This window comes from Anser cygnoides, chromosome 17 (genome assembly GCF_040182565.1).
Source record: "Anser cygnoides isolate HZ-2024a breed goose chromosome 17, Taihu_goose_T2T_genome, whole genome shotgun sequence".
Lineage (NCBI taxonomy): Eukaryota > Metazoa > Chordata > Aves > Anseriformes > Anatidae > Anser > Anser cygnoides.
This window is the reverse complement of record NC_089889.1, coordinates 2,605,040-2,630,436: the sequence shown is the minus strand read 5'-3', so window position 1 is coordinate 2,630,436 and position 25,397 is coordinate 2,605,040. Positions and strand designations below refer to the sequence as shown.

General features: G+C 33.8%; 1 protein-coding gene across 2 annotated transcripts in view; it reads left to right on the top strand.

The window, feature by feature from the left end:
• KNTC1 (kinetochore associated 1) overlaps positions 1-25,397 on the top strand; it is a 38,434-nt gene that overhangs the window by 7,696 nt on the left and 5,341 nt on the right. The window contains exons 15-56 of one of the 2 annotated variants that reach the window (XM_013173269.3): positions 26-91; positions 178-253; positions 840-965; positions 1,084-1,173; positions 1,739-1,804; positions 2,308-2,369; positions 2,775-2,886; positions 3,603-3,746; positions 3,976-4,032; positions 4,114-4,215; positions 5,006-5,122; positions 5,622-5,765; positions 6,059-6,157; positions 6,720-6,823; positions 6,978-7,083; positions 7,936-8,070; positions 8,894-9,013; positions 9,774-9,843; positions 9,920-9,987; positions 10,924-11,216; positions 11,896-12,068; positions 12,247-12,344; positions 13,328-13,469; positions 13,880-13,936; positions 14,407-14,570; positions 15,135-15,239; positions 15,631-15,759; positions 16,507-16,623; positions 17,030-17,139; positions 17,371-17,581; positions 18,169-18,258; positions 18,581-18,752; positions 19,183-19,241; positions 19,390-19,606; positions 20,152-20,225; positions 21,097-21,307; positions 21,418-21,527; positions 22,164-22,213; positions 22,924-23,002; positions 23,686-23,804; positions 24,251-24,386; positions 24,962-25,057. In XM_013173269.3, the coding sequence (XP_013028723.3) occupies positions 26-91; positions 178-253; positions 840-965; positions 1,084-1,173; positions 1,739-1,804; positions 2,308-2,369; positions 2,775-2,886; positions 3,603-3,746; positions 3,976-4,032; positions 4,114-4,215; positions 5,006-5,122; positions 5,622-5,765; positions 6,059-6,157; positions 6,720-6,823; positions 6,978-7,083; positions 7,936-8,070; positions 8,894-9,013; positions 9,774-9,843; positions 9,920-9,987; positions 10,924-11,216; positions 11,896-12,068; positions 12,247-12,344; positions 13,328-13,469; positions 13,880-13,936; positions 14,407-14,570; positions 15,135-15,239; positions 15,631-15,759; positions 16,507-16,623; positions 17,030-17,139; positions 17,371-17,581; positions 18,169-18,258; positions 18,581-18,752; positions 19,183-19,241; positions 19,390-19,606; positions 20,152-20,225; positions 21,097-21,307; positions 21,418-21,527; positions 22,164-22,213; positions 22,924-23,002; positions 23,686-23,804; positions 24,251-24,386; positions 24,962-25,057 (4,876 nt within the window). Of the gene's footprint in view, positions 1-25; positions 92-177; positions 254-839; positions 966-1,083; positions 1,174-1,738; positions 1,805-2,307; positions 2,370-2,774; positions 2,887-3,602; positions 3,747-3,975; positions 4,033-4,113; positions 4,216-5,005; positions 5,123-5,621; positions 5,766-6,058; positions 6,158-6,719; positions 6,824-6,977; positions 7,084-7,935; positions 8,071-8,893; positions 9,014-9,773; positions 9,844-9,919; positions 9,988-10,923; positions 11,217-11,895; positions 12,069-12,246; positions 12,345-13,327; positions 13,470-13,879; positions 13,937-14,406; positions 14,571-15,134; positions 15,240-15,630; positions 15,760-16,506; positions 16,624-17,029; positions 17,140-17,370; positions 17,582-18,168; positions 18,259-18,580; positions 18,753-19,182; positions 19,242-19,389; positions 19,607-20,151; positions 20,226-21,096; positions 21,308-21,383; positions 21,528-22,163; positions 22,214-22,923; positions 23,003-23,685; positions 23,805-24,250; positions 24,387-24,961; positions 25,058-25,397 lie in introns of those variants that run through there. The other variant, XR_010825623.1, reaches the window with a different exon arrangement.

The following is a 25,397-nucleotide window of genomic DNA, read 5'->3' as shown; positions in this document are numbered from 1 at the left end:
TCACATAGTTCCCTCTCATCATCAGATCCACTGAAGGCCCAGTTTCTATTGTTGTGATGAGAAGTTTAACTGAAGCCTTGCCAGAAAACAGGTACTCTTCTCCTCGAAGCTTGTTTTTTCTCATCTGTAGTTTGGCATTTATATTAAATTTGTGTTTTACTTTTATCCCTCCCCCAGATTAAGTCGCTTACTTCACAAACACAAATTCACTGAGGCTGAGAATTTTGCAATTCAGTTCGGACTAGATGTTGAGGTAAGTTGTGCTTGATAAATACATTCGAAAATTGATTAGTGTAACTGAACTTATGAGTAAGTTTCTTACCCAATAGTACATCAGAAAGCACTAATAGATACATTTCTTCATAAGTCTATTGAATGTACCTTGAAGTGGAACATTTTCCTAAGAAATTGCAGATAACCAGAATTTATTTTAAAGCCACCATATTTAATAATAAATTAATGATCAAATAGAATTTAAAGCATTTCTATATGGTCAACTTCATATTTTTATTTTATATATAGGCATTCTTACTAATTTAAGGTATTCTTTACAGGTTTTTGATCTATTTAAAATAGTATTTTTTTTCTACAGTCTTATAGACACTCAGAGCTGAAGGTAGAAGGTATAACTTTAAAAGATTGTGTATGAAGTATGTGTTCCCTCTGCTTTTAAAAAATTTTCAAAGCATTTAATGCATATGGACACTGAATCTCAAAAACAGTACGGAGGAAAGTGTAGAGTTCTCAGCTTAAGACAGAGGACTCTGCCTAAAGCTGAAGTGCGTCACATTTAAAACTGAGTCTGCTTTTTTGTTTCTGTTTTTATTTTTTTTAAACAGCTTGTATACAAAGTGAAAGCAAGCACTATTTTAGAGAAGCTAGCTTCCGCTTCTGTTGGGAGTTATGGGCAAGAAGTCTGGCTGGATCTTGTGAATGAAGCCAAAGAAAATCTGCATAAAATTCAGGTCTCCTTTAACTTTTATATATATGTATATATATATATATTAACCCTGATCTATTTCCCTAGCAGAGTAATTATAAAGGAGCTTGGAATTAATTTCAGTTGTTTCCTTACTCAAACAGGATAGCCAATTTGTTGTGGATTACTGCATAAATGCTCCATGGCCACTATATGAAACCACTCAAGAAATGCTAAACTATGCTAAAGTCAGAGTAAGTGTTTTTTGCTTGTTTAAATTTGATTGCTTACTGTTGCCCATCGCTATTACATTCTCCTGTACATCTTGAGAGGGGGGACACCTTCAAACCAGTTACAGTCATTCAAAAAGCTGCATTATAAATTATGTTACGAAACGTGAAGAAGAATCGAGACTTGTTGCAACTTTATTCTTGCTATTGCTTAAAGGCAAAAAAGGGGTTACAGTTTTATTTTCACACCAGAAAGAGGGTTATAGTTTTGAGTAGTCTTTATAAGTTCCTTTTCAATACTAATTTCTGCAGTAAAATTTCAAAATAGATCACATTTTTTGTTTTAATTATTTTAGTCTTTGTTAACTTAACAAACAAAATCAGAGAGGTGCTTGTTATCTGTCTGATCCTGCGTCCGTATTGGAATCCAATCAGAGTCTAACATTGTGGAATAAAGACTCCTGTTTACAGAGGAGTTCACGGATGTACTAAGTTTTTCTTAGTGTCTTCATTAAATTCGTAGTACTGTTTTTGGCATGTTCTGCACCGACAGAGTTGTCAGCCTAGCTACTTCATGTATTTGTTTCAGATCTTGAAGAAAGATGGTAAAACCATTGTTTCACCATCTGATGGGGCTCCAGTATCCATAACTGAGGTGAGGATGAATTTCTTGGCCTTGCACTATGAAATGGTAAACTATTATGATGTAGAGTTTTTAAAAATGTACTACTGTTTAACATTTTAAAAGTCTAAAACAGATTATATTTTAAAGTATGAAAGAGAACCACAGCACTGACAAACTTCAGGGTTAAGCAATTCCTTCGGTCTTAGATTCATTTATGAGTGCTCTAGAAGACAGGCAGAAGCTTTCGTAGGTTCTTTTTTTAGGTATTTATTTTATTTCTTATTTAGTCCTATTGCATATTGGACAGCAATCATCCACCTTCAAAGAGAATCCATGTAAATTATTTGTGGAATTGAAATTTTGTATTAATGCTTTATTAAACAACCTTACATATGTTACACATGTAATTAACTGAAACTCTTGAGAAGTTGTCATTTTCTTCCATTCTTCCTCATATGGTAGTTATTCTAACCGTGTAATGGTTACTGTTTAGTAAGGCAAATACTGACCTTAAACCTTTTGTCTTCATTCAGGTATTGAGAGCTCAGGCAAGGCTTACAACTTTCTATGGAGCTTTTGGAGTAGAGAAATTCAGGTTTGCTTTTGTTAATTTACTTTAAATCGTAATAAATATAATTTAAATGGCAGATACTTAACCATTAAGATTTTTTTTTTTTAATTTGGGTTCATTCAACTTTAAATCCTTCCTTCTCTTCCTGAAGTTTCTAGTCCTCCACTGCGGTGAAAGGAGATTGCAGAGAGGTTGAATCAGCCTATATGTTGTAATATATATCGTCTGTTGCACTATTTTGTCTAAATTTTTTTTTCAATTTATGTAGAAGGGGTGTGATTTTATACATGCATGCGCACATGCACAATCTAACACTCCTTTTTTCTCTTAGAGCATACACTATGAGCTAGAAAAAGTTTGAGGTTCTCCATATCCTTTAATAGTGATACATAAAAGTAACAGATTTTCTTTTCCTCCTCTTGTTTCTAGCGGTATTGCTTGGACAGAATTCCTAAATAATGAAGACATTTTCAGGAATATCCTTTTTCAGCTAGAAGAAGGAAATTTATCTTGTGCACAGTACCTCTGGCTTAGACATCAGGTGAAATGGCATAAACCTGTCTTTGGTATTTACAGGGAATGTTAGTTACCTTAAGTCTTCCAGCCTTCTTTAACAGAATCAGACCGATGCTGTTACAAAACAGCTCCTCAAAGAAGCAAATTCAGAATCTCATCTGTTGTCACTATGATTCCATTTTCGTCTCACCCATTATAAGGCTGAATTTCCTATTGATTTAAGAATAAACTAGTATATATGATGTCAGAATAATATTTCTAGGTCTGAAGAACGACAGTCCTTGATTTATTCTGTGGCAATTATAATCTTCTATACACCTTTTTGGGAGCACAGCTCTCATAGAATTTTTCAGTGGACACTTGCTGGCTAGCAAATCACATAGACTCTTACTCTGGATGACACATTCATAACAGTGCCTACATGTTGTTATATTCATTAGTGCAGAACTTTCACGTATATATTGTTTTCTTAATAAGACAAAACTATAGGCCACGTCTATAGTAAGTAAAAGACATGATCCTTACACCATAATTTGAAGAAAAAAAAAGTTTCAGTTGTGTCTTAAGATGAAACTCTAGTCTGTTTGAACAGCTATTTTTTTTAATCCTATCTGTACTGCTGAGACTTTTCTTTTTATATTTGTGAATTCTATGCTTCTTCCTATTAGTGAAGTGGTTTTACAAATTATCTGATTAACATATACTTCATAAATCTATAATTGTTCTGTTCTAAAATTTTAGGCAGATTTTGAAAGCAGCTTTGATGAGAAAATGCTGGAGAATTTACTTAATGCCATCCATGTCACTGTTCCTTTGGATGAACTATGTTTGTGGCTTAAAAATGTTGTGATTCCTTTCTTAAGAAGAGTTGTGCCAAAGGAACAGGTAAAACTCATTTAATAAATGTGAAATGTCATCTTCTCAAACTTATTACATAGTCAGACTTACAGAAGTTTTATTTTTGAATGTCAGAACCTTGTTCTTCTCTCTGTCTTTACCCTACAGTCTTCCCTACAGTTAAAAATAATTTTAAATTATTTTTAAAACAAATTTATAATAGCAAACTTTGCTTTGGTAGGTGGTATAACTCTACCTGTAACTATATTTATTGCAGAAAATATTAGCAAAATGGCTGGAACAAGGCGCTCGAAACCTTGAATTAACTGATAAGGTAAGTTACACTGCAGAAAGTTCATATATCTTGTATTTCTGTATGTATAATACAGTTTGCTAATATCAACTTTTTGGACAGGCAAATTGGCCAGAAAATGGACTCCAAATGGCAGAGGTTTTTTTTACAAGTAAAAATCGAGGTGAAATGGGACTGACATCTTTTGGCCAGTGGACTCCTTTGGTAAGAAACGTGGATTAAGGATTTGCTATTCAGAAACCTCAGAACATATGTTCTCAGCAAGAGTTAGAACAGATCAGAATTAGGTCACTATTGCTTTTGGTGAAAAATGAATGACTTCCATGAAAAGAAGGAACTGAGTTTCAATCATCTTCAGTTTAAAGAAGGGAGGGGGAAAAAAAAGTCAGTGCAACACTTATACCCTTTAACAGATGTATTAATAGTTTAAATACGAGTAATATTCTTGAATGTTCTGTAATGTGCTACAAAACACTTAAATTTCTATAAAGATACTTACGAACCTCAGTTAGAAACATGCCTCATTTCTGTCAGAATTTTTGGAAATTGATCACAATTAACTACGCGTTTTGGCCTGGAAAAAACATTAACATCAGCTAGCTCTAAGGTTATGAATACTGCATTTGTGTAAACAGATACAGATTCTGTATGTTGTATATCCTAGGTATACTAGCATCTGTAAAGGTGATACAATGAATGTGGAGAAAGATAAAGCTTTAAGCTAACCAGCTGTGCATTTTAAAAATTGAAAACATTGACATACTGTATTATTTAGATCTGTCTTAAACTTGTGAATCCTAGATTTGAAGCACATAATGGAAAGTAGGAAAGTTTACTCTGTTAAGTCCCACTTTCAACATGTACCTTATTTTTTCATTGCATGCCATACGAAGGTTCGGCATGTAGATCCATAAAATCTCCAAGATTATAAGGCATCAAAATATGGAAATTGGAGCAAGTCTTCTAATGTTTCAATTTCTAAACACTGTTTCAGAGATGTGGTGACTGTGAAGAAGTACATAGGTTAAAGAAGCTGGTAAATGATTTACAAGAACTGATAAATCTGTACAGAAAATACAACTGCAGGCTGGCACTCTGTGATTTTGAAAAGGTAATTCTGCAGACACTTTAAGTAAAGTGCTTTTGAGTACTGGGTTGTTCTGAGGAGAAAAATCCTATAGCAGACAATTTGAAGTTAGACAAGAGGAACCCTGAAATTTTGGTTGAATTAGTTCATAAGCTGCTAAGGCTATTTGATGTGTTTGTTTTAAATTTTTGTTTCAACAGTAAGTATAAATACATAATGTGACAAGAAACCATGAAAGGGTATGGCTTAAACACGATGATTGGCAGTTCAGTACAGGTCATATACACGGAGTTGTGAAGCAAGCATTAGCAACCAAGAAATTAAAAAGTACAACTGAACCACTACTTTGTAAAAGAAATATACTGGGTGTTTGTTTTTATATGAGCTAAATGGAAATGCTAGGTCCTGAAATCACTCAATTGATTCAAATGGGCACTGGATATTTAATTAGTCATTAGTGATATAAAAGATCATATACTGACATGTGATGTTCTAATATGGCATTTTTCTACTTGCTGCCTAGGAAAATGCAACCACTATTGTGTTTCGCATGTTTGATAAAATTTTGGCACCAGAGCTTGTCCCATCCATTTTGGATAAGTTTATAAAACCCTACCTCTGTGAACACAATCTACAAAAGGATGAACTTCTTTTACAGTATATAAAGGTACCCATATTTTCTTCGTTTTGAAGAAAGCTATTTAAAAATGATTAAGCAGAAAACAAATCTCATAGTTGTTTTTACTTATTTATACATGAATTTTAGAATCACTTTTCAAATTAGCTTACTGTCAACAAACTTACTGAAAGTTACTATTTCAGTAATAAGGCATTAACAGATACACAGGAAGATAGCCAAATCTGTCCTTTAATGTCCAAAAATGTTATAATTGTTATATTATGAAATATTCCTATTTTTCTGAATTTAAATATCCTAATAATTTTTATCAAAATCTACAGGATTTGCTTGAACGTTGTCGTACACGGTCTACATCAGTATTTGAAACCGCATGGGAGGCAAAGGCAATAGCTGTCATTGGCTGTATCTCCGATACAGATGTAAGTATCTTTAACAAAATAGGCATCAAGGGGCTGTAATACATCAATTCAGAATGGAACACATAATTTTTACATAAGTACATGAGTACATTTTTACATCAGTGGTATGAGGAGAAAATACTATGCTGTCTTTTTATTCTGTTAGTAATCTGCCATTTGATATTCTTTGCTTGAGAATCTAATTGTAGTTTTGATGTCATCACACAGAAAGCTCACCAACTTTGGTATGTCTGAAGCTGAAGTCCTACAGTGTCACAAATTACTATAGCCATTTTCTAATCTAATTTGACACGTCTTATTATGATAATGAATACCCCTTATGCAAGTGGAGATTCAGCTAGGAAATAAAATGCTTACCTAAAGGAATCACGGGTGAACAATACTTCAAGAGATTATCTTGTAACTCGTTTTGAAAACTAAGCTCTTTATAGCTTATTTTTATATTATATTTATATATATATATTTATATATATTATATTTATTTATATATATTTATATATATTATATTTATATATATTTTATTTATTTATTTTTATTTATATTTTATATTTTATTTTTATAGCTGAAATTTGATGCAGTTCTGCAGATAATGCATGGTGCTATGGTACCGTGGAGTGGAGCAGTGGAGCAGCTGGTAAAACAGCATTTGGAAATGGATCACGTCAAGTAAGGCAAAATCCCATAGTCTATGCCTCAGTTTTGTGTGCACGTTTCAGCTAGATTGAAAAATAAATTAAAAAGTGTGTCTGATGTATTAAGGTTATCAAATAATATAGCTGTAGGTAGCAAACACATTAATAGGAATCTCATTTGTCCACAGAGTAAAGTTATTGCAGGAAAGTTACCGACTGATGGAGATGAAGAAGCTTTTGCGAGCTTATGGAATAAGAGATACTAATCTTTTAAAGGACAAGCAGATGATAATGGTAAATGATCATCACTTCTCTTATTTCTATTAAAGAAAAAAATCCCTGCACTTACCTGCATGTATTTTTATTAGGTATTAGAAGCTAGATCTTGCAAAAGAGCTTGGAAATGGATAGCTCCCACTTGTTATCAATATATCAGACTTTATCCACTTTTCTTGCTGTGTTCAGACTTTATAACTTCCTTGCACTTTGTTTTTCTTAATGAGGACCTGGATCTAAACTGATCAAAAAATTCTTAAATCCAGTCTCATGTCTATTTTCAAGAATTTTGTGTGATTTTTGGTTTGATTTCTTTCTACTTGAAATACATTCATTTTTTGCTTAGTTACTGCTTTTTTATGTGTTTTTATCTGTTTGTTTTTGTTAAGTTTTAGCAGCTTAGCTCAGACAGCCCAGATCGATTTGTACAGCACTGATAATATAGTTTTATAAAAATAATTTATAAAAATAAAAGAGAGAAGGGAGCTAACAAAATGGAAAAAATAGTTCTCTCAGGTCTTTAGATCTGATTTCTGCTAAGGACATAAGCAATACCTGTTTTTTAGCATCTGCCCCTTTACTAGGTAGAAAACATGATCATTTCTAGAAAATGTCTTTGCTGTCATGTGGAGCCAGATAAGATCCCTGAATTTTGAGCGTTCCAATGGTAATTATATATCTATTCTAACTACATGATTCTCGTCCTCAAGCCCAATCTTCTCCCAGTTATGATTTAATCAAGTTTTATCTACAGATAGAATTTTTAAACTTCTAGATTACTTGCTTGGTATGAGCTGTACAATTACAATGCAGAGTGTGTAAGTGTTATTGTATACATCAACAAATTAAATTCCCTATCTCTTCTCACAGAGGCTGGTGAAATACATTCTTAAACAAGATACTCCTACTTCTTTGGAGGATGCTTTGAAAATTGTATCAGCATATATGTTGCCCACCATGGAAGTCTACATTCTGAGGATGATAGACCTGATTGACAAAGAAAGGGTACTAAAACACTTCATGTCATTTGATCTCAATATTTAAAGACAACGCGGCTTATTTTCAAAATAGTACCAACAATTGCACTGCTTAGTGAAACCTTATACATAGCTTACATATTGGTATTTTATTACGGTTCTGTTAATTGCACAAATAGCTGCCTGTACTTAACACTAAAAATGCAACCATTCTCCAGTTTTAAATGAGTTTTAAACATCAAGAGCCATCCCTTATTTGTTGCAAAAAAAAAAAAAAAGACAAAAATAATGTCCCACATAGAGAAGACAAGCTTGGAATTGAAATCTCTACATGTATTTACATAATGTTTTGAAACATCTAACTTTACTTGCTGCATTATTGTAGGTGTAATTAATTTTGTACCCTGTGGTTATCTCTGGTTATTTTATTGGGATCTCCTCTACCCTGTAAAAAGGAGGCTATTTGATTAAAGGAATCAAATTAACTCCGTTGCAAAGAGTTTCTCACGTTAACACTTCTTCTGTCTTCTTAGATCATGGTATTCTTGATAACCAAAGCATGTTTTAAAAACACTGCGTAATTGCCAGTGAACAAAACTGCATATTAATTAGCCTGTTACAGCAAGTACCTTAGCAAGTAAACACATAGATTTTACTGAGAGACTTAAAATTTTACTAAAAAAACTACTCAGGGTGTTTAAGTAAATCATGTCATTGTAAATGTATTTTATTTGAAGTTCGTCAGCAGAAGATTAACTAAAGTAAAGAAGTACATAAAACAGCTTTTCCATAAGCAAATGATCTTCTGTTTTGATTATTTCTCTTACATTTTCTTTCTTTTTTGTTTCCAGGGAGAGGAATCTCTGACTTTGTTAAAATCTCTGACTCTTGCTGAAGCTGAGAAAGTTGCAGAGAGATTGACTGTATGGGGAACACTGGTATTACAGAATAAAGCAGATAATTCTGAAGAGGTACTACATCATTTCACACTGTAAAATGTATGCGCTAATTATTCTAAATATCATTCTTACCCAGGTGCTTAAAAAAAATGTAGGAGATGACAATGTAAAAACTATCTGCCAGCAAAATGGGATCATGAACTGGTTCTGCTTTGAGCAGGAGGTCAGACTAGGTAACCTGTTGAAGTGTCTTCCAGCTTGAATTTATTCTGATTCTGGATATTTTACAATTATGTTATTTTTAAAGACATATCCACAAAGTGGCTTGGCTAACTGAATTCAGTTAATCATTTATAAATCCTGCTGCATTTTTATCCCTCAAATCCTCTGTGTCTTCCAGTTCTTTCTTTGATTGCTTGGAAAATACCTATTTAAAAATTGTAGACGTGGTTTTACCACACACCAAGGTGGTTCAAGGCTTCCAAGTTGACCGTACACATCATTGTCTTGTAACCACAGAAGAACATTTTTGTTAACAGTTGTTTTATGAAGTTATTCTGTTAAGACGGAAGAACAAAAGTAGAGTGGGGATTTCTCATATCTTCTGTGAGAGCTAACAGAGAGCTTTGAAATATATGCTATTTCTATAAAGGATGCTTATTTACAGTAAATTTCTACTCCCCTGCTTTTCAACTAATAGTATTTTAGAGCTGAAAATTGTTGCTAAGACATTGTAGAGCATTACATTACATACTATATTAATAGAGTGGTGGCCTGAGGGTCACCGTCTGTTACTGGCTGAGCAAAGTGTTAACCTCTCCCTTCCTTGCAGCACAAAAAACAAATGTTTATGACAAAAACACTTGTGGAAATCCTTAAATTCCTGTTCAGCATTCAAAAAGGTAAGCCATAACTTAAAAATCTTACGTTTTGTTTGTAAAAAGCAATCAGGAAGTAATGTTTTTTCTTCTCCAACAGACAATCCTCTGAAGAAGGATGAATGTGAAGCAAACCTAAAAATGTTTGAAACACTTGCTACCCTACAGGTAGGTATCTTTGTAGTGTCAAACTGCTTTTGATTTAATGTAGTTATTTTTACCTGTTCTTCTAATATGGATAATGTTGAAAATTATTTGTATTCACAATTTATGTGCAAAGGTTGTTTTATTCAAAGAGATTCTGTAGCTTCAATAGACTTCAAAGAGATTCTATAGCCAAATTAAATAGTGCCTGGGAAAGTTCCCAAGCACTGGAACTCAGCTGGTCTCTTAAATTGTTAGCACAGTCTCTGGCATGCTGACTGGTACTGTCTGAGACCATAGCCAGGTACAGGCTGGAGTTGGAGATATTAATGTGAAAGGAGATTGAAGTCTGTGCTTTAAGTCCAGGTTGTCCAATGTACGATTTTTATTTATTTATTTGTTTTTGAAATCTCTCTCTCTCCCCCTTTCTTTCATATTATTACATTAAAAGGTGAAGCAGTATCTAGTTGATAAAACACTCTTCATATTACTTTACAATGTTTTCTAACCTTAGTCTTTACCTTATTAGAAAGGTTGTGGCTAAAATTACTTACGTAAGTACATGTTCGTGGCTCTGGCAAGGAACAATAGAACCTCATAGTGTCTGTTTAAAGCAAAAGATCAGATACTCTCCCCAAAGTCTTAATTGTTAACACTTCAAAGTTTTCATGAGAGTACTGTAATATTTTATTAAGGTTTTATTATGGTTTGTAACCTTAATTTTTAATACAGTATTTGAGCAAGAAATATCCTTCAGGGTTTTTTGTTTATCCATTGCCTAGCAAAATTCTCTGATTTACTGCATGAATCAGTAACTGGCAGAAATTAAATAATAATAAGGTCACCTTCTTGCTGAAAATACTCCTCTAAGAATGAAGCAAGAAATAAAAATGTTTTAACAAGAAAAATTCTAAATGAAGTTACATGAATGCAAGTATATCATCTTATTTTTTGTTGCAGGAAGACTTTGATATCTTTCTTTCAGTTGAAGACTTTAGGAATCCTACGCTGATGTCTAGGCTTCTTGAGACGCACATCAAAGCTTATGAAACTGTCAGATCTCTGTCAAAGTCTAGAAAAGAGCAGACAATGAATTGTAATTCAGAAGATGGTAAAATAAAGAACCGTTCTACTGAATCAAGGCTGTACAAACTAGCTTTGCTCCTGCAAAGGTCGGAGCAAGAACTGGGAGAAAAACTGGTCTTGAGAGCATTAGATGCTGGAAAAGTTGAAGATGCTGTAAAAATATGCAGGTAAAATTGCAGAGATTTTCAAGAGGCTAACTCTTTAATGGGCTTTCGTGTAGTATTTCTGATATTTTGTAAAAACAAGTAGATGTGTAGAGTAAAGGCAAGGGTTTTGTTTGTTTTGTTTTTCTAAAACTGAGTGTGTAAGCAATATGCTTATATTGCTTGTATGTAATAGGAATGTAAACTTTAGTATCTCAATACTGTCAATGTTTTTTGCCATAACATGTGATTGCTAAGTAAAAGATTCCCTACAGTTCTATGGTGAGATATAAGTAAGGCATAATATTAAAGAACCATTAGGAGAGCTTCTCAGCTTACATAAAAGAAAATTGTTGTACACTGACCATACAGACCACTTCATGGTTTCTAACCGGTCTCTTCATCACGCTTAGGTTGTCAGATAATTTAAACTTACTGTTATCTTCCCCCAAAGAGGTCAGATGAAAATCTTAAATATATTTCTTATTATTATCATGTTATGTATCTCTCAGGATACATCTCTAAGGCAAGCTCCATTGTGTTTTTTTCACTTCAGTCACAGAAGCTTAATTGCAGTGAGTCACGTAGGTGAAATAAGTAAAAGAGAATTAAAGAATTAGAACAGAATGTCGCCTTAAGTAAAAGCCCTAGGGACTATTGGACTTTTTATTATTATTTATTTTTAACATCCATTTTTTAATAGGGACTTCTATGAAAATCACTGTAATGAAGAAACAGGGAAGCTACTGTTTTCAGCATGTCAGAGGCTTTGTCACATGTTGGGAGCTGATGTTCCAATGATCACTCCTAAAGATTTAAATCTTCCTGCAGTGATCTATGAAATGGCTTGTCAAGCAGCTACTGTATGTAGTCCAGGTAATTACTGTAATTACTGAACACTATTTATTTGTGTTCATATTGGAGAACCAACCAAAAGCAAAATTCTGTATAAATTATTTGTCCAAATAGGTGCTGCAAAATATGGTTTGCTTTTAATAGGGTATATGAGCCTTCCATTCATAGTATATTAATAATAATCTTAATATTTTTACAGATTTGCTACTAGATTCTCTGGAACTATGTAAATATACTTTGGCTGCCAAGGAAATTTACAGACAGTGCCAAATAGAAAACTATGGATTTACAGCAAAGGTAATTTCCTCTAATTTAAATTAGAATTTTTGAGTATATGTAATGACCTGATTGACTGAATAGAGTTCATTGTACGTGTATTTTTTCCCATTCCTTCAGCAATACTTAATTAGTTTGTTCAAAAAGAAACAAAGGCAAAACAAAGAAGCCCACAACTCTACAAATTAGGGTTTCCCTGAACATGCACATACTTCAGTGTAAGGAGTAGACGATTTGAGTACTGAAAGCAGTGCAGCAGTGGCACAAGTAATTCTCCACTTGTGTATTAATAAATCCTACTAGTGTGACTGAAAATAGTAGGGCTTTTACTGAGTAACTGCTGCCAAGACTGCCAGAGAGCATAGAAAGCTCTCTCTCTCTATATATATATATATATAAAAAAAAAAGAGCTTTCTTAAAAAAAAAAAAAAAAAAAAAAATGGCAAGGAGGGGGGTGATTATTTATTTTACTTTATTTTATTTTTCTTAAATGCATGTATTATGTGAAAGCATTCCCAGCTATTTTGTAAAACTTAAGATGGATCAAGTTCTTGAATAGCATCTTTGTTTTTTGTTCAGGTCGAGTAATGCTTTGAGCTACTTGAAATGAATGGGCTCTTACAGTTTGAGTGGAATAGATCAAAGTGACTAGGCAAGCATATTTATGCACTGAATGTTATTTTTCTAAAAAATTATCCATTTGAAAAATGTTTGCTAAGAATGTTTATGAAAGCCTCCATTAAATTAATTGAGAATGAGTTTGGGCTGTGCAACTAAATAAATGCCACATGAAAGAGAAATGTGGCTGCTGCATAAGTAGGAAATATATTTAATGCTAGTTGACATTTAACAAAAAGTAGTGCAATAGAATCCATTTTCAAATATAAGATCATTTACTATTCCTGTGTTTATTAACTAATTTTTTGAAACATTTAGTTTGTGAGTAGACATACTCATTAGCTGTTCTTTTTATTGTGTGTAATTTTGACAATGTTTTTATTTAGACAACATCTTTTGGAGGAGATAAAGATCCTTATGAAGAGTGGACTTACAATGACTTCTTTAATGAAGATGGGATAGTTCTTGATCCACAGATAGCTCTTCCAGTTGCATATGAAACTATTTCTTCTCTTCTGCCTGTTTCTGGTAATCTCGCATTCCTGAACACTGAGTCAATATACAAGCTGTATTTCATAGTGATTTTTACCTAGGATAATTTGACACCTGTGCTTATATAGAAATTAACACCTCAGAAATCTCAGTTAGACAAGCTCCTGGAAGAAATACACACAAGACAGTAACTGAAAACTATTGGTATATATTCCTTCCTGAATTTGAGAAGATATTCCCTTCTATGAAATAACTTCTGATGAAGCACAGTAAAAAATAAAAAAATGCAGTCCTGGCTCTTAGTATACATACGTCTTCTGTTCTTATCCAATTTGTATTTTATGTATTTTAGGTACTTGAAGTGCAGTATTTTTAAGGTACTTCGAGGCTTTACAGTGTTGCTGAGATCTTAGTACATTGCAAATGTGTATTTGTCTGTCTTCCAGAGAACAAGCTCTATCCTTTGGACTCTATCAGCCTGGCAAACTGCGCATTTATTAAAGGTATCACGGTGGCAGATTCACCAATTCAAAATATAAATCAGACAACCAAAAAATGCCAGATTTGAATTAAACCTATGCAGGAATGAATAATTTGTAGTTTTAAAATAGTTGCCTGGGAGTTCCTCTTAAAGCCATATGCTAGGGGGACAGCTTGGTTCAGAACAGAACACGCCTGGCTAGATTGCAATTGCTACCATTCATCCATGTAATTTTGGGCGTGTTGTCAAAGCCTGTACTTCACTATAGTTCTACCACTATGAGCATTAACTAGAGCCTTTCCAAGAAGATGGCAAACTTCTGTTATTTGAACTAAAATGGGAGTCTGAATTAAGTAAAAAACTCTGAAAATTTAAAGTTTCAAAAGAGGCTAAGGCTCATCTTGTGGCATATTAATTTTGATATTCTAAAAATAATATGCATATTTCATATATTCACTTTCTGAGATTATTTTTGTTTTTGAAATATATCAGGGCAGAACCTTTTGCTGCCAGCTAGAACTCCCATCTGCGCAGTGCTACAAAACCTCATGGAGTGCAGTCAGTGCGAGTTAGCTTTGCGGCTAATAGTCTGCTCATTTGGATCCTGTCTTCAACATGGTGTATCAAACAACATGGATTTGTCCCTGAGTGAGAAGGTATGACAAGGGCTATGCTGAATTTTTCTGAGAGTAAATCTTACAAGTATGCCAACTGTAAACAAGTTTAGTTTTATAAGTATTTGATAGGTTAGGGAGAGGCTATTGCCATGACCTTGTAAAAAATTACTACCACCTGATGAAATGTTCAGTCACTTTGTGAAAGGAGCTGGCAGTTTCTTCCCTATTTCTTGTGGTCTTCTGTTTCTCTTTACAAAGTAGATTCAAAACTACGCTTCTAGCCCCTGCAGGGAGGCCAGGAGTAAAATGAAGGTTACTAATGGTTTATTATACCCTTTCACATTGTGTTATCATTGGTTAGACTGGGAAGAGTTGCAAGTAGAATATTGAATGTTGCAGAGTAGAATATTGAAGTCATGCTCCTCAGTTCAAAAGCACTGGGAAAATGAAATTCTTTTTCTAACTGGAAGAGATCTTTTTAAGAGCTTAATTAAATCTGAAAATACAATTACTGCAGTACCTCTTAATATGCTATAAATGGTAAGAAGTTGAAGACTTGCAATTTATTTTTAAGTGTGTGCTGATTGTCTCTTTTTATATTAGCTACATGATGTCAGTATGCTAGCTGAAACCAAAAGCTTTCTTATTGCAATGAAACAGAAGTCTACTTCAGTAATTATGACCACTATCCTGACCTTACTACACAAGGTAAGAATGGTCTGAAAGGGGTAAGAAAGAGCCCCTTTCTTCTGCCCTGACAAAGAAGGGACTACCCTTCATATTACAGAAGCCCATTCTGAAATTGTCATGTGGCCAAATGCCACAAAATGCACGTGTTGGGGAAAAATCATGCACCCTGATGAAGATGAGGGGAAGCAGTGACAGTACTGAAGTGGTGAGAGGGGATTGGGTGACAAAGCTTCGTGTTTCAGTTGGGCAGGGGTGAGCTGGATGGCCTAACAGGGTTGGCCCCTGCAATCCCAGCTTTCTGGGACTGTATTAAAATAAAATAATAATAATAATAAATTGTTATACTTTATACAAACAGACCTATTTAATCAAATTCCTAAAGTTTTGAACTTTTCTTTCCAAAACATAGGTCTTCAACTGTCGTCTGATAGATCAGAACCTGGCACTGGGATATTGCACAATTTTGCCCAAGGAAGATATGTTCAATAAGCTATGGGATGTCATAAACAATACATGGCAAAATTACAAAAAAGTTCTGGTAAATTCACAAGCCAATATATTTCTTTAGCATATACAGAATGTTTAGGAATTTCTTCAAGATGTCAGCGATATCATAAAGAAATGCAATAGTTTGCCGTTATTAAGGGTATAGCTGTCTGAACAAGTTCCTTGTTCCAGGGAACCACTAAGAGATACGCTACTACTGTTTGCCAGAGAGTAAGATTGTTAATAAGCATGATGCACATCCAAGCATTTGCTTACCTCATTGTGACTTATTTCAAGGCTTGAAATTGTTTTTTTTTGGTGTTATTTTTTTTGTTTGTTTGCTTTTTCAGATCCCACCATAACTTACACCTACAGTATTTTGGAGAAATTGTTCTCTCATAGCAATTTTCACAAAAAGAATGAATAAATAAATACTCCTATTAAAACATAAAGGAAGCTGGGAAGTAAAGCATAACAAAGAAATAGGGAGGGAAAGTAACATAAATACGGAGAAGAGATGATGTCTAAAAACACCTTTTGTATTAATTGCACTTACGTCAGTGCAGTACTGTTAAGATATTTTTGAGAGAGAAACTGAATTTTAAAGTAGTTTTGAACTGCTAACTGAGCATGTGAGGGAATCCTGATAATATGTTCTGTGAAGATTGTTTCCATCGTACACAGTTGTGCGATCATCTGTGAAATTGTTTTAAGCTCCTCCAGAGATTTAGACCTTACGATTTTCAGTTTTCAGATTATTTACTATACTTTTATTCACTTCCTTTCTCACTTCTTTAAGGCAGTTGCTTTGGTTGGAGTACAGCTTGCTAACCAATGTGGTGAAGCAGAAGAAAAAAGAAAATTCCAAGAATTGGTTACTGATGCAGAATGGGGTATCCAGCTCGGTAAATTTGGCGTGAGTTTGATTTTTATCTACTATTTATTTATGCTAGGTTTTTATTAACTGATTAAATGTCAGTACATTCAGAGGATGTATTGCTTGTTAATTTTAAATAATTTTCCATTCAAACGTAAGGAAAGTTGAGTTTTTTGTGTTTTTTTTGTTCTTAACTTCTCATTCTGCCTACTTACTTAAATAAAGCTCAGAAAATGAGAATGTAATAACTGAGAGTGCTATAAAAGAACTTTGAGTGCTTAAGCATTATTTGGCACAGGGAATAGTCAGGAAATGTACTGCTTTTTCCTGCTCTAAAAATCTCTGGATTTAAACTAAAGAAAAAGGTTAACTATGTAAGGAATTAGGCTTGATATTGTCTGAAAGACTTATTTGGGAAGAACATAAAATATTTCTTTATTTGTAGATTTCTTTTGAGACTGTGTTTAGACAACCCCCAATAAGAAAGAAGGAACTCATAAGAACACTGGTACAAAATCCAGAAGTAAACACGGATCTCATATTGAATTACTGCAGGTAATAATTGAAGCAAATCAATTGTGTCTAATTGCTGCTGTAATGATAACTGTGCCTATGGAAACCTATTTTTGTTTAAATAGTTGCTAATTTATGTAATATACAAATTGTTCTTTAAAAAATAGTATGCATCGGAATACATACTGGTCTCTGGTGAAGTTTTTCATAGGGAAATAAGCAGCTTGATGACATCACAGGTCACAAAGAAAATAATATTCTGTCCTCTTCTAGTACTTTCATGCTGGACAGTGATGCCGCACTGCAGCTTTGCATTGAAACACTTCTTCTCCAGAACACTAATACAAATCGTGTTGAAGATGACTCGGCAGAATACAGTGAGAAGCAACCTCATTCCACATTACTGGCTAGAGCACTAGAAATAATTCCTCTACTGAAAAGCACAAAAGAGCTGGTTACTAGCCTCAGTGGAATATTGCTCAAGGTAAAAATAAAATTAAAAAAATTTAAAAAATCCCAGAAGTATGCATTGAGTCTAATGCTGCACAACACTTGAGTGGCAGATTATTAATTCCATAGAAATTTCAAAAGACTATTTTTTCCAGTTGTGCTATAGAATGTAAATTTTCAGCTTTCTACTTTTCTAGAAAAAAAATAGAACAATAAGTCTAATTTTCTTTAAAAATACTTGAGTTTTTCTTCGCAACTTCTCTTAAAAAAGCAATGGAAAGTAATCAAACAAAAAAGCCACTTCTAAAAATTAACCACACTGGAACTAATTAAAATTGCTACATTAGAAGTAGGTAGGGGCAAAAACCAATGTATATCTGGGTAGTTTTTCTTCTTTTATCTTTTTAATCACTTAATGCCTGGTCTTTCTGCAATGCCCTGACGATTTATTTTTTTATGATTATGAAGTAGAAGTCTCTTGTTATAGAAATATATGTAGTGACGCTTATACTCTTTCTCCAGTGTTATGTCAGTATAGTTGGTATTAAAATTGAAAAAAGTTAATTCAGTTTTATGTTTTGTAAGACAAATCACTATAAAATTGGTCATTATTTTGAACAGCTTGATCCTTATGACTATGAAACTATTGAAATTGTCCTGAAAGTAATGCAGAATGCTGATGAGAAGAACACCAATATCCAGATAAATCAGGTGTGTTCATATCTTGTTAATGGCTTCTGTATTCTGTTTTTTTCTGCTTATTAGTGTAGTTATTCAAGAGTGTTGAAATTAATTGAATAATTCTACTGCTCTCATTCAGAAAATAATATTCAAGAACTAGTGATCTCTAGCTGTTTCTCAGCAATGGTTTGTAAGAGGGATAAAACTCTACAGATATATATAGCAAATCTGCCCAAAAATAGTCTTCAGGCACATTTTATTGCCAGGGGGAGGGAGGCCAAGACAGAGTAGTCCTGTGGCTTTTTTTTTTTCTTGCTCTTTCTTTTTTTGTTTAATTATATTTTTCCCCTAGGCTTTAAGCCTTCTCAAACATCTGGAGTCTTATAAAAGAATTTCCCCACCTGTGGACCTGGAACACCAATATGTTGCAGAGCATGTGATTCCCTTATCTCCAGCTGCTGAAACCAGACTGCCTTTTCATTTGATATTCTTCAGAACTGCACAGTGTTTCTGGAACATTATATGTAAGTTCAGTATTTTTTCTGGCTATATAAATGTATGATTCCCTTTCTCTGCTATCTATGAACTTTAAAGTTCTACAGTATATATTTTATATTATCTGTATTTCTTTATTAATACAGTTATATTCCCAAGTGCTTCTGAAAGCACTTGTGGTCCCAAATTTCTTTCTAGTGAGGTAGCTGGCTTTCAGTGGAGCTGAGACAATAAATAAAATGCAGAATTCAATCCTCAGATGATTTTTTTTAGGGCCTCTCAAAGACCAAAGTAACCCACATATCTGACAAGCTAGGCCAATTTATAATCTTATAAATTAAAACCTTTTGCTCCCAGTGGAGGCCTGCATCTAACAATAGACTGAAAGTGCTTAATTTCATAGAGAAAGCTGCAACTGGACTGTGACACTGCCAAAAGCTGCTGTCTTTTTCCTTGCAGCTGCAGAGCTCAGTGAGGAAACCTTTCCAACACTTCTGTTGATTTCCAAACTAATGAAGGTAACGTTGCATCTTGAAAGGTTTTATTTCAAAATTTTCCTTTTTTTGCCCCTACACAAGAAATAGTACAAGCTTTCTTCTTTCTGTGTGATTTTGGTCTCGCTATAGACATTCTGACAATGTTTAATCTTCTTTAATGCTTTTCTAGGTTTCACTGGATACTTTACACATGTCTGCAGCTCAACATGTCTTTAAAAAAAAATTGAAACCAAAAATATATGAAATGAGAAACACTGGATATACATCAGTTGTTAACAAGGAAACAACTAAAACCGTGCAGACAATTCAGTCATATCTGCTGTCTATAATTAATCCAGAGTGGGCTGTAGCTATGGCTCACAAGATTGCACAAGAATTTCCAACAGGTAAGGTGCATATCTGATGACCTGAGGGGGAAAGTAATAGGAGGAGGAGCATACATTTGAAAAAAGAAAAGCTAGACTGTAACCAAACGTCTGTTCAGTATTCCAAGGTAAAACCTGAGGAAGCTGGAGAACAGAAACCATTTGTCTCCTACATCCAGCTTTGAAAAGTAGGCTAGAATGACACCCATTGTGTAATACTATCACTCTTAAATCCTTTTTTTTTTTCCCTCTTTTAAGCCATGTTGCCTTGGTAAAAGTTCTTGCATGTTTAGCTTTCCCCAACGTACCATCTTCTGACAGACAAGCTTGCCAGCAAAAGCAAATATTTCAGCCAGATTTAAGCTATCTTCTCCCTTATCAGAATCCAAATAGATACATTTTAGGAACAAGAGCACTCCTAAACTCATTAGTAGCTTTATAAAAATAAAACAAATTAACAAACAAACACATTAAAATAAAATAGATATTCTGTATAAGTTAGAGGAGATTCATGAAAGCTAACTCTTCACTTTTCCCCCCCTCCTTTTTTTTTTCCTTAAAAAAAGGTCCTGACCAGATTCAAGCATTGAAATTTTGCCTCTTTCTGGCCGAGAAATGGTTAAAGAATACTACAGCTAAGGTAATGGCAAACGTCTTGCAAAGCTCTTGTTGTATACTCAGGTATTTGCTAGCTCTTTGTCTCTTGGTGCTTTGGGCACTGATACATAAAACGTATCATAACCAACCCTGTTATGGGAAGTACTTTCTTCTGAGGAGTCACTTCTGTTGTCATTCCCCCAAAGAACTGTCTCTTTCCGTTAACATTCTCCTCTGTTCATGACCTGGCAAAAAATAGGCTTACGGTTCTTGGAGGTTGAACAAATAAGTGTACAACTTGAAGGAAGAAGATGTTCTTTCTCCTCTTATGAGCATTTCTATTGCTGCGGAAGAATCAGATAGAGCCTGTTCCAGATGTTGGATCAGTAGCATTATTAATTTGTGTTTTGAGTTCCAAGACTCTTTAGCTATTTGTAGGAGCATATATATAAAAGTCTGCTTTGACTCTTTATCTTAGGCTGTTTTTTCATGGTTGGTAGGAAAAAGTGAATGAGAATCTCATCATCGCTTATAAATTTCAAATATGCTGTTGAGACATGGTGAACACTAAATAGTTCTCTGACACTTAGTCACACTTTTAAATAGAATTGTGCCAAAACTGAACTATAATTCCAGTAGATAAGATTTAATGTTAAATATTTCTTCTTTTCCATCTTACCTCCAAACTGTTTTAATTTTACATACTGGTGCATGTGGTACATATTTTATCTGACTTTTTCACAACGACTTTGCTTACAATTTTTTTTTTAATATTTTCTTGCTAGAGCAGCATGGCTAATATTATTAATACTAGTTCCCCAGTTGAATGTTCTGGACTATAAAAAGTTAATGATTTTTCTAGAGCTTTTGAGCAAAAGGAGATTGCTTTATTTAAAAACTATGTTTTGCTAAAGGATGATTCATGTGAAAAAGCAGAAGTCCTACAGAAGAAATTATGTATACAGTATAAGCGATCAGCAACAGAAAATGTTCTAATAACACACAAGCTGAACACCGCAGAGCATTTAAAGTCTATTGGGAAACCAGCAAATCTTATCATTTTGTTATATGAACACCACAGTATAGACCAAAGAATCCAAAATCCAACTGGCAGAGATTATCCGGGTGAGTATATGCTTAATCTAGTTTCGAAGAACCAAAAAGTAGTTATTTTCAAAAATGCTAAGCAATATAATGCTAGTCTGTAAATCTGTTGTCTCATTCTATTTATGTAGATATCCATACGGCAGCTAAGGAAATAGCTGACATTAACGACTTGGATATGAACAAAATTTGGGATAAGCTGCTGGATAAATGGCTGTGTCCAAGTGTACTGCCCTCAGAAGTAAGTCATCACTGAATATTTGGTTTTGGAGATAAATGGCCAGTTACGTAAAATACATCTATTTTTACCGTTTGCTCAAAAAACTAAGTTTTGTGCACAGTTCACCATTAGTACTTGTGAACCTATTTAAATTGCCTCTGGATTCAGACTACTAACAATTTTAATACTATTCTTATATTGTTGCAAGCCGCTGACTCTAGTGAGAATAATTTGAAATGCTTTCCCGTTTCTCTGTACAGAGATTAAAATCTCATCTTTGGTGCTACACTAATGTTGCGTAGCCAGTCAAAAGGAATAAATGAGTGTTCAGAGTCACCAAGAGGGTGAATCTTGTCCTGTTGCAGCTTAGGAAATAGAGGGTTAATTGCTGTCTGTGCAGCATACAGCGGGGTGAAAAAGGGCAGAGAGCAGACATTGCTTCAAAATACCAGTTAGCAGGGTGAGAGATTAAAGAGTGGTGTTGACTGCCAAGCACACGGTTAAATAAAGAAAGGAATGATAAAATTAAAATTCCTTTCCTTGGCTGCATTAGCAGGGGTGCCCAGCTTTTACAACAGGGTTTAAGCAAGGATATGACCCAGTTATTTATAACGATTCAGATAACTCTGACAACTACTCTTTCATGTCTTTTTAAAGAAAACTCAAGAAGTCTTCGGAGATGTACGGGAAGATGAAGAACTCCGAAGGTATATACTTCATCTTGCATATAATACAGCAAATTTTTCTTAACTTGCAAATTTATCTGGCTTTTTCAAAAAACCTATCATAGTATGTGATTCAGAACTTGCTGCTGCAGCTTTGGATAAAATAAATTTTTTATCAACAGTGATGATAAAACAAGTTTAGGCCAGAAATGCCACGGTTGTCTTTTTGTGCTGATGTTCCTAAACTCAAAATTTTCCTATCATGTAAGTGGTGTTGTCTTTATTGATTATTTCTGCATCTTAACATTTATTAGAGCTGCATAAGAGATAGAGCTGCCCCAAACACAAGTTCTGCTCCTTTGTTAAAAGTGTAAGAGCTACACTTTAACACATGCTGAAAAATAATTATTTAGAACTTCCACGTGTTGTCAGACATGTCGTTTGTTTCCTTCCCTAGAAGGTAATGGCACTAGATTCTATACAAATATCTTATGTTGCCTTCTGATTTTTATTTTGTGGTGACACCAGTCTTGAATCTTCAAATATTTATGTATACAGTGAAATGCTATTTGCAATAAATTCAAGATAAATGTTTTAACGGTAGTTATTTGAAGGTTTTCTCCTTATTTTCCTTTGAATCTCTTATCCACAAACTCTTTTTGACAGTGAAATATATTTAAATTTGAAGGAAAACTGCACTGTGTTTCAGTAGTTATACTGTACTTGTATTAAAAAGAAATGCATTCTTGCAGAGTTCTGTATCTACTTCAGTCACGTCCAATGGATTACAGTTCCAGAATGCTTTTCGCAATTACAACATCTGCCACATCTGTAAGTTTCTAAATTTTAGTTTTAGCTTGCTACTTACGAAATTTTTATCTCTTATTAAAATCAAGTGTTGTCTGCTTAACTGTGTTGGTTTCATTCTAAGGGCTCTGCGTCTGTCTTTGGACGGTTTGTATGTCTGTGTGAGCTCTATGCTTCCCTACCTTCTCCCCTCCCTTTTGGAGTAAAATTGCGTTGAATTTTGCTGTTGACTGTCAAGAGCAGCCCTTGAACCCTGGGTTTTCTAAATTTATTATTGATAGTATGTGAAAATAGCTTCACTAAATATTTTCCAGAACATGCTTTAAACTAGTATAATAATATATTGGCTCACTTTGAGTGGAATTGAAACAGAGGGGAAATTATTTTAGCACAAACTTAACCTTCAGCCACTCACCTGTACTAAAGATATTTATGATACTATATATCACAAGTATTTTTCTTGCCTGTATGAATAGCCTTAAATCTATAAAAACAGCTGGTTTAGCAGTGTTCTTTGAAGTTGACATATTTCAACCAGGTAGTATAAAAGTTGGATGTAAACCAGTCTGTTACTTAGCATGTATTTCTGCTAAACGCATTTCTGCCAAAAGTCTTAGAAAAATCCTGCAACATAACCTGCTTTCCAGTTGTTCATCCAGTTATTGCAAACTTTCACTGTGTTTTTGTTGTTTTTTCTCCCCTCTCAGCCAATTGGTGTTAATCAGTTGACATTTGCTCACAGGAGCAGAGCGCTTAAGTGTCTGCTCTACTTGGCAGATACCAACACTGTGGAAACACTCTTCAAGAAACCCATTGAGAAAGTAAAGTAAGAGGAATTTTCCTTAAAGTGTTCCTTAATGATGATGTATTGTTAGTCTTTTAACAGACCTTGGAAAGAAATACATATTTGCAAAATTATTCTTTGTAATAATTTTTTGAGCTTTTAAAATTTCTGACGAGCATAATTAGCTCTTTTAACTTCACTGTAATGCCGTCCAGTATATCAGATGCCTCATTTGTGAACCTGAAAGTAACATAACATGTGGATAATATTTTCCAGATTGCAGTTACTTCTGTTGTAATTGAACGTTTTTACTTCAGTAAGATTTCATTAATTTCTTTCATAAGTATAAATGCTGTCTACATTTTTTCCTTTTCTTTTTAAAGCAACAGAAGAATACTTTCCCAATAATCTCCTGAGTTTGATTATGTGAGTTATAATAATCACTATAAATATCATTAGCTTCTGGTTTTTGTGATTTTTTTTTTCAGGTATTTTCTAAAATGCTGCATTTATCTGGCAGAGTTTGAAATCTTGAATATTCCATATACCTATGAATCATTTCATAAGAGTCCTAAGGAAGGAATGATAAAGGGGCTGTGGAAGAATCACAGCCATGAACCCACGGTATGCTTTTTAAATCCTTCGTGATTTTTTGTTTGTTTGTTATGCATTTGTGTGGAATGTACACCTTTCTACATAGTACATCTATTTCTAAACAGATGTTGCTCCAATATGCTCTGTCCTACTCATACACTACTCATGATATGCTACTCATAATTATTTAAAAGTACTGGTGGATATGTAGGAGTTACCCCAAAGACTCTCCTCTTTCAGAATACTAAAAAAAAACAGGTTAATGTGCTGCATACTGCTCATCACATAATTATTTCCTGCTACTTACCTGAAATACAGACATGCTAGTCTAAAATTTGAAAACCACAGATGATAAAAGCTTTATTTAGCCTTTGTAAAATTAGAAAGTAAGTATCAAGTATAGGTGTTTCTTTGTTGTTGTGTTTGTTTGTTTAATTCTCTTTGCATGTTGAAAATTATTTTCCATGCGGCTTGGTTAAGACCTTTCAGGAGTTAAAGGTCCCTGTAATACCAATAAAATCTTAAATTATGCTGACAAACAGTAAAGATTTGAAGATGATGAATGTGTGTTTATTAAAATAAAGTGTATCCTTACTCTTCTTTAGGCTGTTAGGCTGGTGACAGAACTGAGTCTAGAATACAAAGTATATGATTCCCAGCTGTGGAATGGTCTACTACAGAAACTTATTGGTTTCAATATGGTAAGGAATTTTTAAGCATTAATTTCTGCAGTGATGTGAGGAAAAAGCCTTTTTTTCCATCACTGATTTCTAAAGAATGTGATTGCATAAATAATAAACCTACTGTGAGCAGCTATCTTTATTTATAGTTCAGGTTGTTTGCATTAAACCGATGAAGCTTTGAGGAATTTGTATTTTACCAGTACTGCGTGAGAATGTTGATCTTAAATTATTATAGTTGTATTTTTTTTTTTCTTTAAGGCACAAGGCCTTTCAGATGGCAAGACTAAATCCTATGATAACTTGAAAATTGTCTTCATATCATTAAAACTGTGTATTACTTTATAAAATTATAGTTGTA